This window comes from Melopsittacus undulatus, chromosome 10, assembly GCF_012275295.1.
Source record: "Melopsittacus undulatus isolate bMelUnd1 chromosome 10, bMelUnd1.mat.Z, whole genome shotgun sequence".
NCBI classification, from domain to species: domain Eukaryota; kingdom Metazoa; phylum Chordata; class Aves; order Psittaciformes; family Psittaculidae; genus Melopsittacus; species Melopsittacus undulatus.
Window position 1 is genome coordinate 12,553,894 of NC_047536.1, and position 10,824 is coordinate 12,564,717.

Sequence of the window (10,824 nt, forward strand, 5' to 3'; positions counted from 1 at the left end):
TTCAACACCTGCTTTTATTTCCTTGCACAGGACGTTCCATCATTTTACTGTAACACGATTTCCTTTGATGGAATTACTTCAGTAGTAAAAGCATCCCATAATGCTTCCCAGCTCAGTACAAGCCATTGGCAAAATCCATCAGTGTGCAGCCACAGGAGAGGGAAACCGAAACACTTTGTGCCCCACAGGGAAGACACATCAGGACCATGCAGCCGCAGCTCCCATGCAGCTCCATTGCAGAGCTCTGCAGCTCTGCTGGGAAAGGGAAGCGGCTCCCGTGGAGGGGAAGGTGAACAGATGCTGCACAACCTCCAGCACAGTGAGGGGGAAATTCAGCCTCAGCTCAAGTGCATGCTCCAAAGTTAGAGCAGAGCTATCCTTAAACCTGGTGCATCAGTGATGTGACATCATTCCCAGGGCTGAGGTCACTCCTGATGTCAAAGTGCTAAATTAGCATCCGTGCTTTCGGGAATCATGGCACAACTGACTTCATCGCATTCTGTGGGTGCTAAAAAAGGTGTCTCAAAAGAGGCAGCGGAGAGTGTTAGAAAGCAAGGGGAGTACCCAGCGAGGTGTGTAGTAGCAACACTGTGTGTGCACCTCCCTTCCATCCTGCGTATGAATGCACAAGCTATAAATACGATCGAGTCGCCCACGTGTCATGAGCAATAGGAAGCTGTTTATCAGCATTTAGCAACTCCATGCAGATGCTGGGGAGCTCCAAGCAGCACCAATTGGAAGTACCAGAAACTGAAGGATAATTCTGGAAAGAAAAAAAAAAAAAAAAAGGAAAGCTAAATTGGATTTTGGACAGAAGATTTCAGCTAAAAAGCCACATGGGAACTTTCATCACTCTGGGTGGATTTTACACACAATAATTCACACAGAAAAGGAAGAAAGAAAGCCTAGACTCCCAGATCTAGGCTCCTGCTTCGGTTCAGAAATGGTTTGAAGGTGCCACCCAAGGGCCACATCTGCTCTAACAGCCAGCTCTCCTCAGCAGCTTCCAAGCTAAACATGGAGCCAACACAACATTTTGCCAGGACAAAACTCCAGCCAGCCAGAGAAGAGCACGCTTCCTGAGCAAGGTGGCATGGCAAAGGGGAGAAGAAATGTCTGACCCCTGTGGATGTGCTGAGACTGATTCGGGGTTATTGTCAGAGCAACGTGAAGGGACAGAGCAGCAGAGCCATATCCTGCAGGCAGGTGCCAGTGTTCCACTCCAGCCTCCATCCACCACAAAGAACAGTAACAGAGCCCTGGCAGGAATAAACACCAGGCTCTTGCAGAGCTATGAGCCTTCCTGGGATGGAGCAGTCTTCCCGTCACTCAGGTACCTCTGGAAACCGCGTTCTCAGAAAAGGAGCCAAGCAGGGAAAAATATGATACTGAGCTAAAATAGCACATTGTCCACTGATCCAGCAGTGTGAACTGCACCCAGTGCAAACCCCGTCTGCTGCAGTCCAGCAGCATGTGTGAGTCAGAAGCCCTAACACATCCTCGCTTTGAAGAAGAGGCATAAAGAAACACTGAATGTGAGAATCTCCCTTGGAAAAGGATCTGCTGGCGAAAGAGCAAGTGCCACAAAGCAGGGTTTATTAACAGGCACATAGTAAAGCATTATCCAGATTTGCCCTTGATCTTTAATTCATAACTCAAGTGGATAATGCATTTCCATCGCAAGAAGGCAAAGGGGCAGCAGAGCTCTCCCAGCTGCTGCGTGCGTGAGCACAGGCACGGCACAAGGAGGGGAATCCAACAGGACACATGCGACAATGTGTTTTCCATCACGCAATGTACAGAGTGTGGGCACAGCTTCTGCCAAGGAAGCTGTCCCCTCCTTCTGCCACACACCAAATCCAGAGCAAATGCAGTGTGCAGCGTTCTAGGCTTTCAGAAACTTACAGCAAGGAAAAACCCACGTTCCACTGATTTAGATCACAATCGCTGGACATCTGCTAATGTTCTGACCCAGAACTGAGCTATCCAATGCTGACAAATCCTTCACAGTTTTGCAGGCACTGTTCAACAAAGCCTCCCGCTGTTCCAACAGTCCAGAGGGGCTCTGGCACTGCAACAGACCCAGCACATACAGGGGGACAGAGACCTGGTGTGCTCACAGCAGTATCCCAGGACTAAACTCAAACAAATAATGGCTGTTTTCAGCCACCCGTCTATAAGGGACTCCCCTTCCCTCTTACACTTCCTGCCATAGCAAAGCCTGCTTCAGCAAACTTCCTCCTCCCTCCTTTCTCCCTTCTCTCACACTTCCAGAGTTGTTTCAATGACACTTTTGCTCACAGTCTGGTTCAAATTATTCTGTTACTAACACTGGTGTAATTTTAATGTTACAGGTAAAGCAAAGTTTGCACCTCCCTGGGTAGCACTATCATGACCTCAGCACTGTGTAACCCATGTTAGGAGCATCTTTACTCTTCCCATCTTGGAGTCATTTTGGCCTTTTGCAAAGCCAGATCCCCTGTGCAGGTAACCACTTAACTGTGACACCATGGAATGGGTGGACTGGTGCCTGTGGAGGTTGTACCTCACCATGCAGGGCTGGGTGATCCAGGCTGTCCCTTCCTGTGGTTGCAGTGTCACAGCTTCCCTTGAACCCACAGGCAGGTATCAGGCTTGTGAAATATGAATTCACTGCTCTAAATGAGATAACAAGGTTTTATTGAGAGACAAAGTCAATAAAGCAAAAGCAACAGCGCTATGCGTGTGACCGTAGCCGGAGGCGCAAGTGATTAGTATTTGTTACAGGTTTCTATACTTTCACTATTGCATTAGCCATACACATATTCATAATTCCTGCATATAGGTGGAGAATATTATAACTAGCTCCAGGAACTTATTATCATCAGTCTCCTCCTCTTGGCATCTGCGCACTGCTCTCTGGTGATTGTGGGCAGGGGTCTTGAGGATGAAGTAAGCAGTCTTCCTCATGTGAATAGGGATCTTCAAGACGAGGTAAGCAGTCTTCCTCGCGGTGTACTTTTCACCTTTGGCACAGTTGGATGCCCCAGGGATCACACAATAGCTGAAACCAACCTTACCTGTAATTCTTCTGCTAGCTGGCAAAGAGTTAAAACAGTGTGACCTTCCTGCAAAATTATTGCAGGATGGGCAGACAAGGAGTATCCCAAGCTAGCAGATGTTTGGGAGCCTCTGTCTCTAACTGAACTGATAAGTTGAAGGATGGTGTGAAATAACTCATTCATGTTGAGTGGGGTCACTAAATCCTGTTATCTCACCATAGACTTACAATGCAAACATTGTTCTTTAAAGCTAAAGATACTTTAGAAGGCTGGTGTGAAACAATTAACTCATGTTTAGTGGGGCCACTAAATTCCACAGGCTTCAACATAAACATTGTTCTCTTTCTATAACCTAAACTAAAAAGTGCTTTAACTCTACGTTTTTCAGGCACTAGCTTTTTTTGTATCAAGGTCCCCCCATTTCTTTTACCTTTACAAATTCTTTTGCTATGTGACTCCTTTTTGCTCAAGAGTTACAGCCCTTCTTTAACATGTTGTCTTATCTTGTGTCTTTAGTGAGCTTTGTTTCTGTTATTGTAAACTCTTACAGTTATATCCACATAACCACACCTATGATTTGCGAAAGCCAATACATTTATGTGTTTATCACAGGCTGCAGCCTGCAACAGGCGGGTATGAATTTGTCCTGTAAAGCTGGAGCAGATGAGGCCCTACAGCAATGCTGCGATGCCCAGCACAGAGAGGACTCAGCCTAAGCTGCCAGTAAAATCTGATCATCTACACCAATCCCCCAGATTTCCAGCCAAAGAGTGTTTCTCCAGCAGATCACAGTTACTGAGCCCACTGCCTGCATCTGGGTCTCATTTTACTGTCCAGTGAACCGCAGCGAAGGCACAGGGTTCAGCAAAGGGCCACCAAGTCATCAGCATCCCTGCACACTCTAAGGGGCTGCAGCACAGGACATGCTCTGCAGGAGAGGCTTGGAACAGGCCCAGGCTGACACACAGTGAGCTCACCAGAAGATGAAATACACGAGAGTTTGTACCCGAATAACTGTCCTGGGCCAGAATGAACCGAAACGGAACAACAGCCATCACCATGCACTTGTTCTGAGGTGTCAGAAGCTGCCCCAGCCTCAGAGCCCAGCAATGCACGCTCCGGGCTTCCTGCACCCACAGCAGCTCAAGTACTCAATAGGCAAATTCTAGCTCACAGTCTGAGCACAGGCTCTGCCCTGGCCATACTTGAGAATACGGGAGCAAAATGATGAAACCAGGGGGATAAATTCGGAGTGACAAGGGACTGTGAAGGAGCAGAGCTGCTTCACGTCAGCATCCTCACAGTCCCAGTCATTCTTCTCCATTCTACGGTTTTCCCAGCAACTACAGTTTATTCATGAGGGACAGGGAATGCCTGGTCTTTAATACTGCCATGTAGGTCCATGGCTATAGCACATTTTCTGCCTGGCCTCAGGAATATGTTATTTATGAGGACATGTGTAAGGATAAGGAGGTCTAACATTGATTGCTCGCTTTTCCCTCCACCTGCTCCGTTTCCTTCAGTTTCACATCAGGGCTCCCATCTGGGCAGTGAACAGCACACATGCCGCCTCTGCATCCCGACAGGCCATGGGGAAATCACTCCCATGGGAAACAACCATGGGAGCAGCGGCCTCGGGATAAAGCCAGAGCACCTGACCATAGATTAGTGTCACTCCTCCTATGTAACCCTGGGGTGTCTCAGCACACGAGGCAAAGCAGGGAATAGAGGCACAGACTAATGCTGCACTGAGATACCGGCACAAGTTTATTCTTTTGTGCATTTTACAGCCACCGTTTTGCTTTTCTTCACATTTCAGGCAGCGCAATAGGAGGCAGCGGTCACGAACGTCACAGCCTCAGCAGTAACAGGATTAACACCGCAGGAACAACGGCAGCTGCAATGCGGGCCTGCCCGCAGCCCGCAGCGGACTGACCGGGCACAAACACAGGCCGGGACGGCACCAAGCCGACCTGCGGAGGGTGCCTGCAGAGCGGTACCGGTACCATCCCCACCGCCGGCACCATCCCCACCACCGCCATGCCCCGCCCCACAGCCATTTTGCCCCACGCTCCGTCCCCGTGCAGCGCAGCGGCGCCACGCAGGCAGGGGTGGGGTCTGCGCATGGCCGGTGCGGGTGCACCGCCCCGCTGACCCCGGAAGCGGTCGTGCCGCGGGTGACACGTCGCAAGGGCCGCGGCGGCGGGAGCGGAGCCGGGCCCGAGGCTGTCGGTGGGTCCGCGGGCCGGGCCTTGGGGGGCGGCGGGGAGGGGAGCGGCCGGGTGGCGGAGCGCTCGGTGTGCCGGGGAGCACCCCTCGGGCCGGGCAGCGCCGCGAGCCCCGCTGCTCTCTTGCAGATCCTCTGCGATGTCCGGGTTTGACAGCTTCAACACCGAGTTCTTACAGACGAGTTACAGCATCGATGAGCAGAGCCAGCCCTACGAGTACGGTGGGAGGCCCTACGGCAGGTAAGGCCTGCTCGCCTTGGAGCTTGTGTGCAGAGCCGGAGCTGGGGGGGGGGGTTGGTCAGGAAAGGGTTAGAATCCGGCCGCCCGCTGTTGTTGTCAGTGCGTTCCTGCTGCTCTGCTCTATGAGCAGCATAGCTTGGACTCTATAAATGGAGGATTAAAGCGGGTGTGTTTTGAGTACTCTGCCTTCTGCGTTTTAAAGCAGAGATAGAAAATGGAAAGAAAGGGTATGTGGGCTGTCTTGGTTGTAAGCGTAAACTTTGGGAAGAGGAATGTCAGTGTTCTGTAGAAGTCCATCTGCAGGCAGTGAAACCAGGAGCTGACAATGTCAGCCCTGGCTCCTGGGCGTCAGAGGGAAGCGTGGGGGATGTTCCTCAGCCAGGGGAGCTCCAAGGAGGCTGCTGGGAATATCCAGCCCCAGGCTGTGGGACTGGGTCAGGTACATGACCCGTGGGATGCCTGCAATAAATGGAGCAGGGTGATGCCCATTGGTGTCCTGAAAGAGATCTCAGTGCTGTGCTGAGCTCTGCTGGAGCAGGGAGAGGAAGGAGAGCGAGTTCTGGATTTTCCTTCTGCATGTTTATATTTTCATAGTTAAATGTTTTGGAAACATTTACCAGAATCTCTGTAGTCTGACTTGGAAATGATTAATGGCGAGGATAACTTAGGAGTTTGTTTAGGATCAGAGGATAGCTTTGATTCAGCTTAAACACACCAACATATATATTTTTATACATACAACATTTACAATAGAAAGTATTCCAAAGGCAGGATAACTTGATTTGGTAGTACTTAATCAAGACTATGTGAAATAGAAACTGAAAATCCTCATTTTATCCTCCCCTGCATCATGTCCTGTAGGTCATCATATGGTTAATGTCCATACCATTCTTCTTGTATGCCTGACACACGTGGTGCTCAAGGGAAGGGGGAAACAGCCTTTTCCTCTATTGATTTATTTTTACTATGTTCCTTTTTTAAATATGGGGGGGGAACAAAAGTGTTGCTGTGAAAAGCTTCCTTCTCTGCCAGTGAGCTTGTAAATAGACTTTCTAAATAGCAAATCCATGCTGGCGTCAGATGTCAGTAGTATTTAATGGCCAATATCTAAATAAGTTTGAGATGTAAAATTTTACTACTCTGTTACAACCTATAGTAGGGATTCAGTCAATGGATAATGCTCGTTTCTCCAGGCCTCTGACTTGAAGCCAGAAAGCAATACTAGTGTGTATAGCAAAAATGATCTCATTTAGCTTAACAGGGAGGATCTGGGATGGATGGATATGATTGTGTACCCAAAAGCCTGGATCCAAGTAGGGGATCATCTAATGTCACTTACAAAACAAAGGAAGGATTGGTTGCTGTGAAAAGAAGCTTTTCTTTTGCAGGAAAGTGTTTAAAATACAGTTCTGTGCCTGTCCGTGATCCGATGTCGTTCCTTGCAGGCAGTATGGAGGCTACGAGTACTCTCAGCAAAGTGGATTTGTCCCTCCCGACATGATGCAGCAGCAGCAGCCTTACACAGGACAGATCTACCAGCCAACACAGACATACAGCTCGACTTCAGCACAGTCTTTTTATGGAAGTAATTTTGAGGATGAGCCTCCTCTATTAGAAGGTATAACTTATGCTTTATGGCTGAAATCCAGAATTCTTCCCAGTTTGGGGATAAGCTGAGTGAAGCAACTGGGGGTGAGAGGAAGGGCAAAACTGAAATAAACATGCATAATTCTTTTCATGTAACTTGTAGAATTGGGTATCAATTTTGAGCACATCTGGCAGAAGACACTAACAGTGCTGCACCCATTGAAAGTAGCAGATGGCAGCATCATGAATGAGACTGATTTGGCTGGACCAGTGGTCTTCTGCCTAGCATTTGGAGCCACGTTATTACTGGTAAGATACTGATTGCCAGTGATTCCTCTGTGTGTTAATATTCTTGGAAACGCTGGGGGAAAAGCCAAATTACCTGGTATGTCAGGGATGACTTTCAGTATCAAGAGTCAGTCTGGTGAAATACTTGTGAAATAAACCTGCTTTCAGTTGTTCATGCCTGTTACTAGGTCAGCAGCTTTTTTTAGTTGAGCTTAATTGAAATAAGATTGTACTTTAATGACTCAGAAATGTCAATTATGAAATGACAGAGCAGCAGCAAGCATCTTCCTTGTCACTGAAGTAGTTATAGTGATAGTTATAACAAGCGCTTTTCTCTGAATATCTTGAGGCACCACATTTAATTTTTGCCAAAAATTTCACATTGCTACGACACTTGAACACAGTGGTTTGGTACCAAGGGGACTTAAAGCCTACTCTAATAAGTAACTCTATTTATGGAAACTAGGCCATAAAGTTAATGAATATGTTTCTAGTAGATACATTGAATGTTCTTTTCCTAAGAGATTATTACTTTCCGTATGTTTCCCATAATGCTTGAGAAAGAAGAGAAGAGGGTTATACATAAACTTGATCTGGAAGTCAGTGGGCAACAGAGCTCGAAGCCACGCATGATGGCAGCTTCAGTGGCTGCCTGGTCCTGTGTCCCTGCAGGTTGCGTGCTGTTGTGTCAGTGCAGTTTGGTGTTAGAAAGGAAGCATCCATCTCATAATTGGAGAAATGGGTGAAGACAGGATAGCTGCATGTTAAATGATGCATGTGTGCTTTCTGCGTACCTGTTAGTAAGCTGAGTTCCCATTCTGACTGTTTAGAATCCCCCTGTGTTAGTTCTGCCAATGGAGTCTGTCATAGTTTAAGACTTCAGCTCTTTTTTTGTTAAGAAGTCCCCAGATTGCAATTTTTTTTTGTCTTTATACCTTGGTTCTGTAGAGATTATTATGTGCAACCCACATGAGAAGTTAGTTGATTGAATCCTGAAGAATTCATAGGCTTTTGGAGCTCAGATCAAAGCATAACAATTCAATCAAACTCTGTTCATCAAGATACATGAAGTGAGGCTAAATGTACCTCCTGATGTCTAGAACATATGGGTGTCCTGGAATTCAGGTGGTGGGAATTCCAAATCTTGAATTTGGATATAGGGGTGGGGGACAAGGGAGAAAATGCAGATGCTCTGTGAACACTCTGCCCTCATCCCTGTGTTGATGGGAGGTGTTACTCGTTCTGGTGACTAACCTGCATTGCTGTGCTTGACTTTCAGGCTGGTAAAATTCAGTTTGGCTACGTGTATGGCATCAGTGTAATAGGATGTGTAGGGATGTTTTGTCTCCTGAACTTAATGAGCGTGACGGGCGTCTCATTTGGCTGTGTTGCCAGTGTCCTCGGATATTGTCTTCTTCCAATGATCCTACTTTCCGGTTGTGCAATTGTGTTTTCCTTGCAGTAAGTACATAAGCTTTATAATTTGGTAGCAGGTTCCTCTCTCGTGAGGTGGGGAAGGAAGTTATCAGAAGGGATTTTCATAGGCAGTGATGAAGCTGCATAGAATTTGAATATGACAGGAACCCTTAATAAGTGTAAAACCATAAATATTGACAGTCTCTAGGTGGATAAAATGTAGGTGAATACTGGCTTTGTCTAGAAGTCAGTTACCAGCTTTTAAACACATGGACTTGAATAACAATATCGAGTTTGCTTTCACAATTCTATATTCAAATCTGTAAAGTCTAAAAGTAATCAGCATGTAAGGTGCAAATTTGGATTTGACAGACAGAAGATTGGTGTGTTTCCTCATAGCCATGTGAAATTAGGGATTAAAAAGAAAGCACTTGCTCCAGTTACTTTACTCACCACTTCTACATTTCATATGCACAGAGTTAATTTGGGGCATTTTTTATGCTGTCATAATTGAATAATATCATTCTGAAGTCTTTAGTGAAGCTATTTCATTTAATGTCAACTATGAAAGTTGAAATTTGTCTTAGGATCTGTAAGAGGTGTTGTGAGATCTGTAAGAGGTGTTGTGAGGAGCCCAGTTACAGCTCCTCTGAGCAGGTATACACAAGACCTACATGAATTGTTTTTATTTCTCTCTGCAGGGGAATGCTGGGGATTATTTTCACGGCTGCAATCATTGGCTGGTGCAGCTTTTCTGCTTCCAAAATCTTTATCTCTGCCTTAGCAATGGAAGGACAACAGCTCCTAGTAGCATACCCCTGTGCACTACTGTACGGGGTCTTTGCTCTTATTTCCGTGTTTTGAACAGACTGTCCAAAATGCTGGACTCCCGTGGGCCAAAATGGAAACATCGACTTGGGACATGCACTTGGACCAGAAGCAGCTGCAAACAACTGTGTAGTGTTGCTGTCATGACACTTGGACCTGGTTTGAATCATCTGGAACAATGAAAACAAATGTCTCGTGTTCACTTTTTTAGGACTCTGAATACTGTTTTCAATTTACCTGAGGTGTCTATAGCTTTAATAAGTGTCCATGCTTCTCAAGTTAATGTAATTTCTTTCCCATTCCTATATCTTTAGACAAGTAACTTTTGGTTATTTGAGGGCTGTGGGGTTCATTTGGGGGGGAGGGAGTGTTTATTTGTTTTGATTTGATTTGTTTCTAGGGGACTGAGGGGGAGGGACAATGGTTGCAGTTATAAATGGGTAGATTTTCATCCAAAAGAGTTACCAGAACTGCAGGTGCTGTAGATCTGGGGTACTCTGAATAAATCTGCAGTAATAAAGAACCTGTTTCCTGTCCCCTCTTACCAAGAGCAAAATGCACAAATGAACAGAAGCAGTTAGACTCTTTTCTATATTTTAACAAATATCCTCTGAAGCTCCTTAGTCTCATTTATTTGTTCATTTGATGTGTTATAGTATTTCAGGATTTAAAATACTAAAATTATTAATTAGAAAACATGGTTAAAAGTTAAAGGGATCTGTAATTCTGTCACACTTGAAAAAAGAATACATTTGGATGTCTGAGTAGCTATATTTTACCTTGGATTTCTGAAGATGACTTCAACTAGAGTTTCTTTTCCTGATGGTGCACATACTAGTAGATGAAGAGTAATCTCTTTTGCAGTACTTCCAAGAAAAACACCATTTTGAAAATGTAATGCTTGTCAGTATTGTAGTTACTGTAAAATAATTTAAGGCATATTGATTAAATTTTCTTTGAATTTTGAAAAAGGTGGTTTGATTTTTCTAATCTTTATTAATGGAGTTCAGTTACTGAAACAGAAACTTCATTACTGAACCAAATATCTATTTAAAACTCTTCAGTTAGTGGATCTGGTCTTTGCTTCAGTCACAAATGAGAATTATAACCTGGTTTGGGATGTTAGTCACAAGAATTCTTGTAAGCGTGGGAAGTGGGAGAGCAAAACCAGTTGTTCTTCACATGAGTGTTTCATC

General features: G+C 45.7%; 1 protein-coding gene across 1 annotated transcript; it reads left to right on the forward strand.

Annotated features, from left to right (window-relative positions):
• The first annotated feature begins 5,183 nt into the window (after window positions 1-5,183).
• On the forward strand, window positions 5,184-10,599 carry YIPF5 (Yip1 domain family member 5). The gene is made up of 6 exons (XM_005147293.3): window positions 5,184-5,273; window positions 5,399-5,509; window positions 6,955-7,127; window positions 7,260-7,405; window positions 8,664-8,845; window positions 9,502-10,599. Exons 2-6 carry the CDS (start codon window positions 5,409-5,411, stop codon window positions 9,662-9,664), a joined length of 765 nt encoding a protein of 254 aa, XP_005147350.1. The 5' UTR covers window positions 5,184-5,273; window positions 5,399-5,408; the 3' UTR covers window positions 9,665-10,599.
• Window positions 10,600-10,824: the final 225 nt, after the last annotated feature.

Excerpts from the sequence above, each read along its gene's own strand:
- YIPF5 (XM_005147293.3), top strand. The coding sequence starts at position 5,409 with ATGTCCGGGTTTGACAGCTTCAACACCGAGTTCTTACAGACGAGTTAC. Across the intron at positions 7,406-8,663 it reads TTGGAGCCACGTTATTACTG|GCTGGTAAAATTCAGTTTGG; the intron begins GTAAGATACTGA and ends CTTGACTTTCAG. Across the intron at positions 8,846-9,501 it reads GCAATTGTGTTTTCCTTGCA|GGGAATGCTGGGGATTATTT; the intron begins GTAAGTACATAA and ends TTCTCTCTGCAG.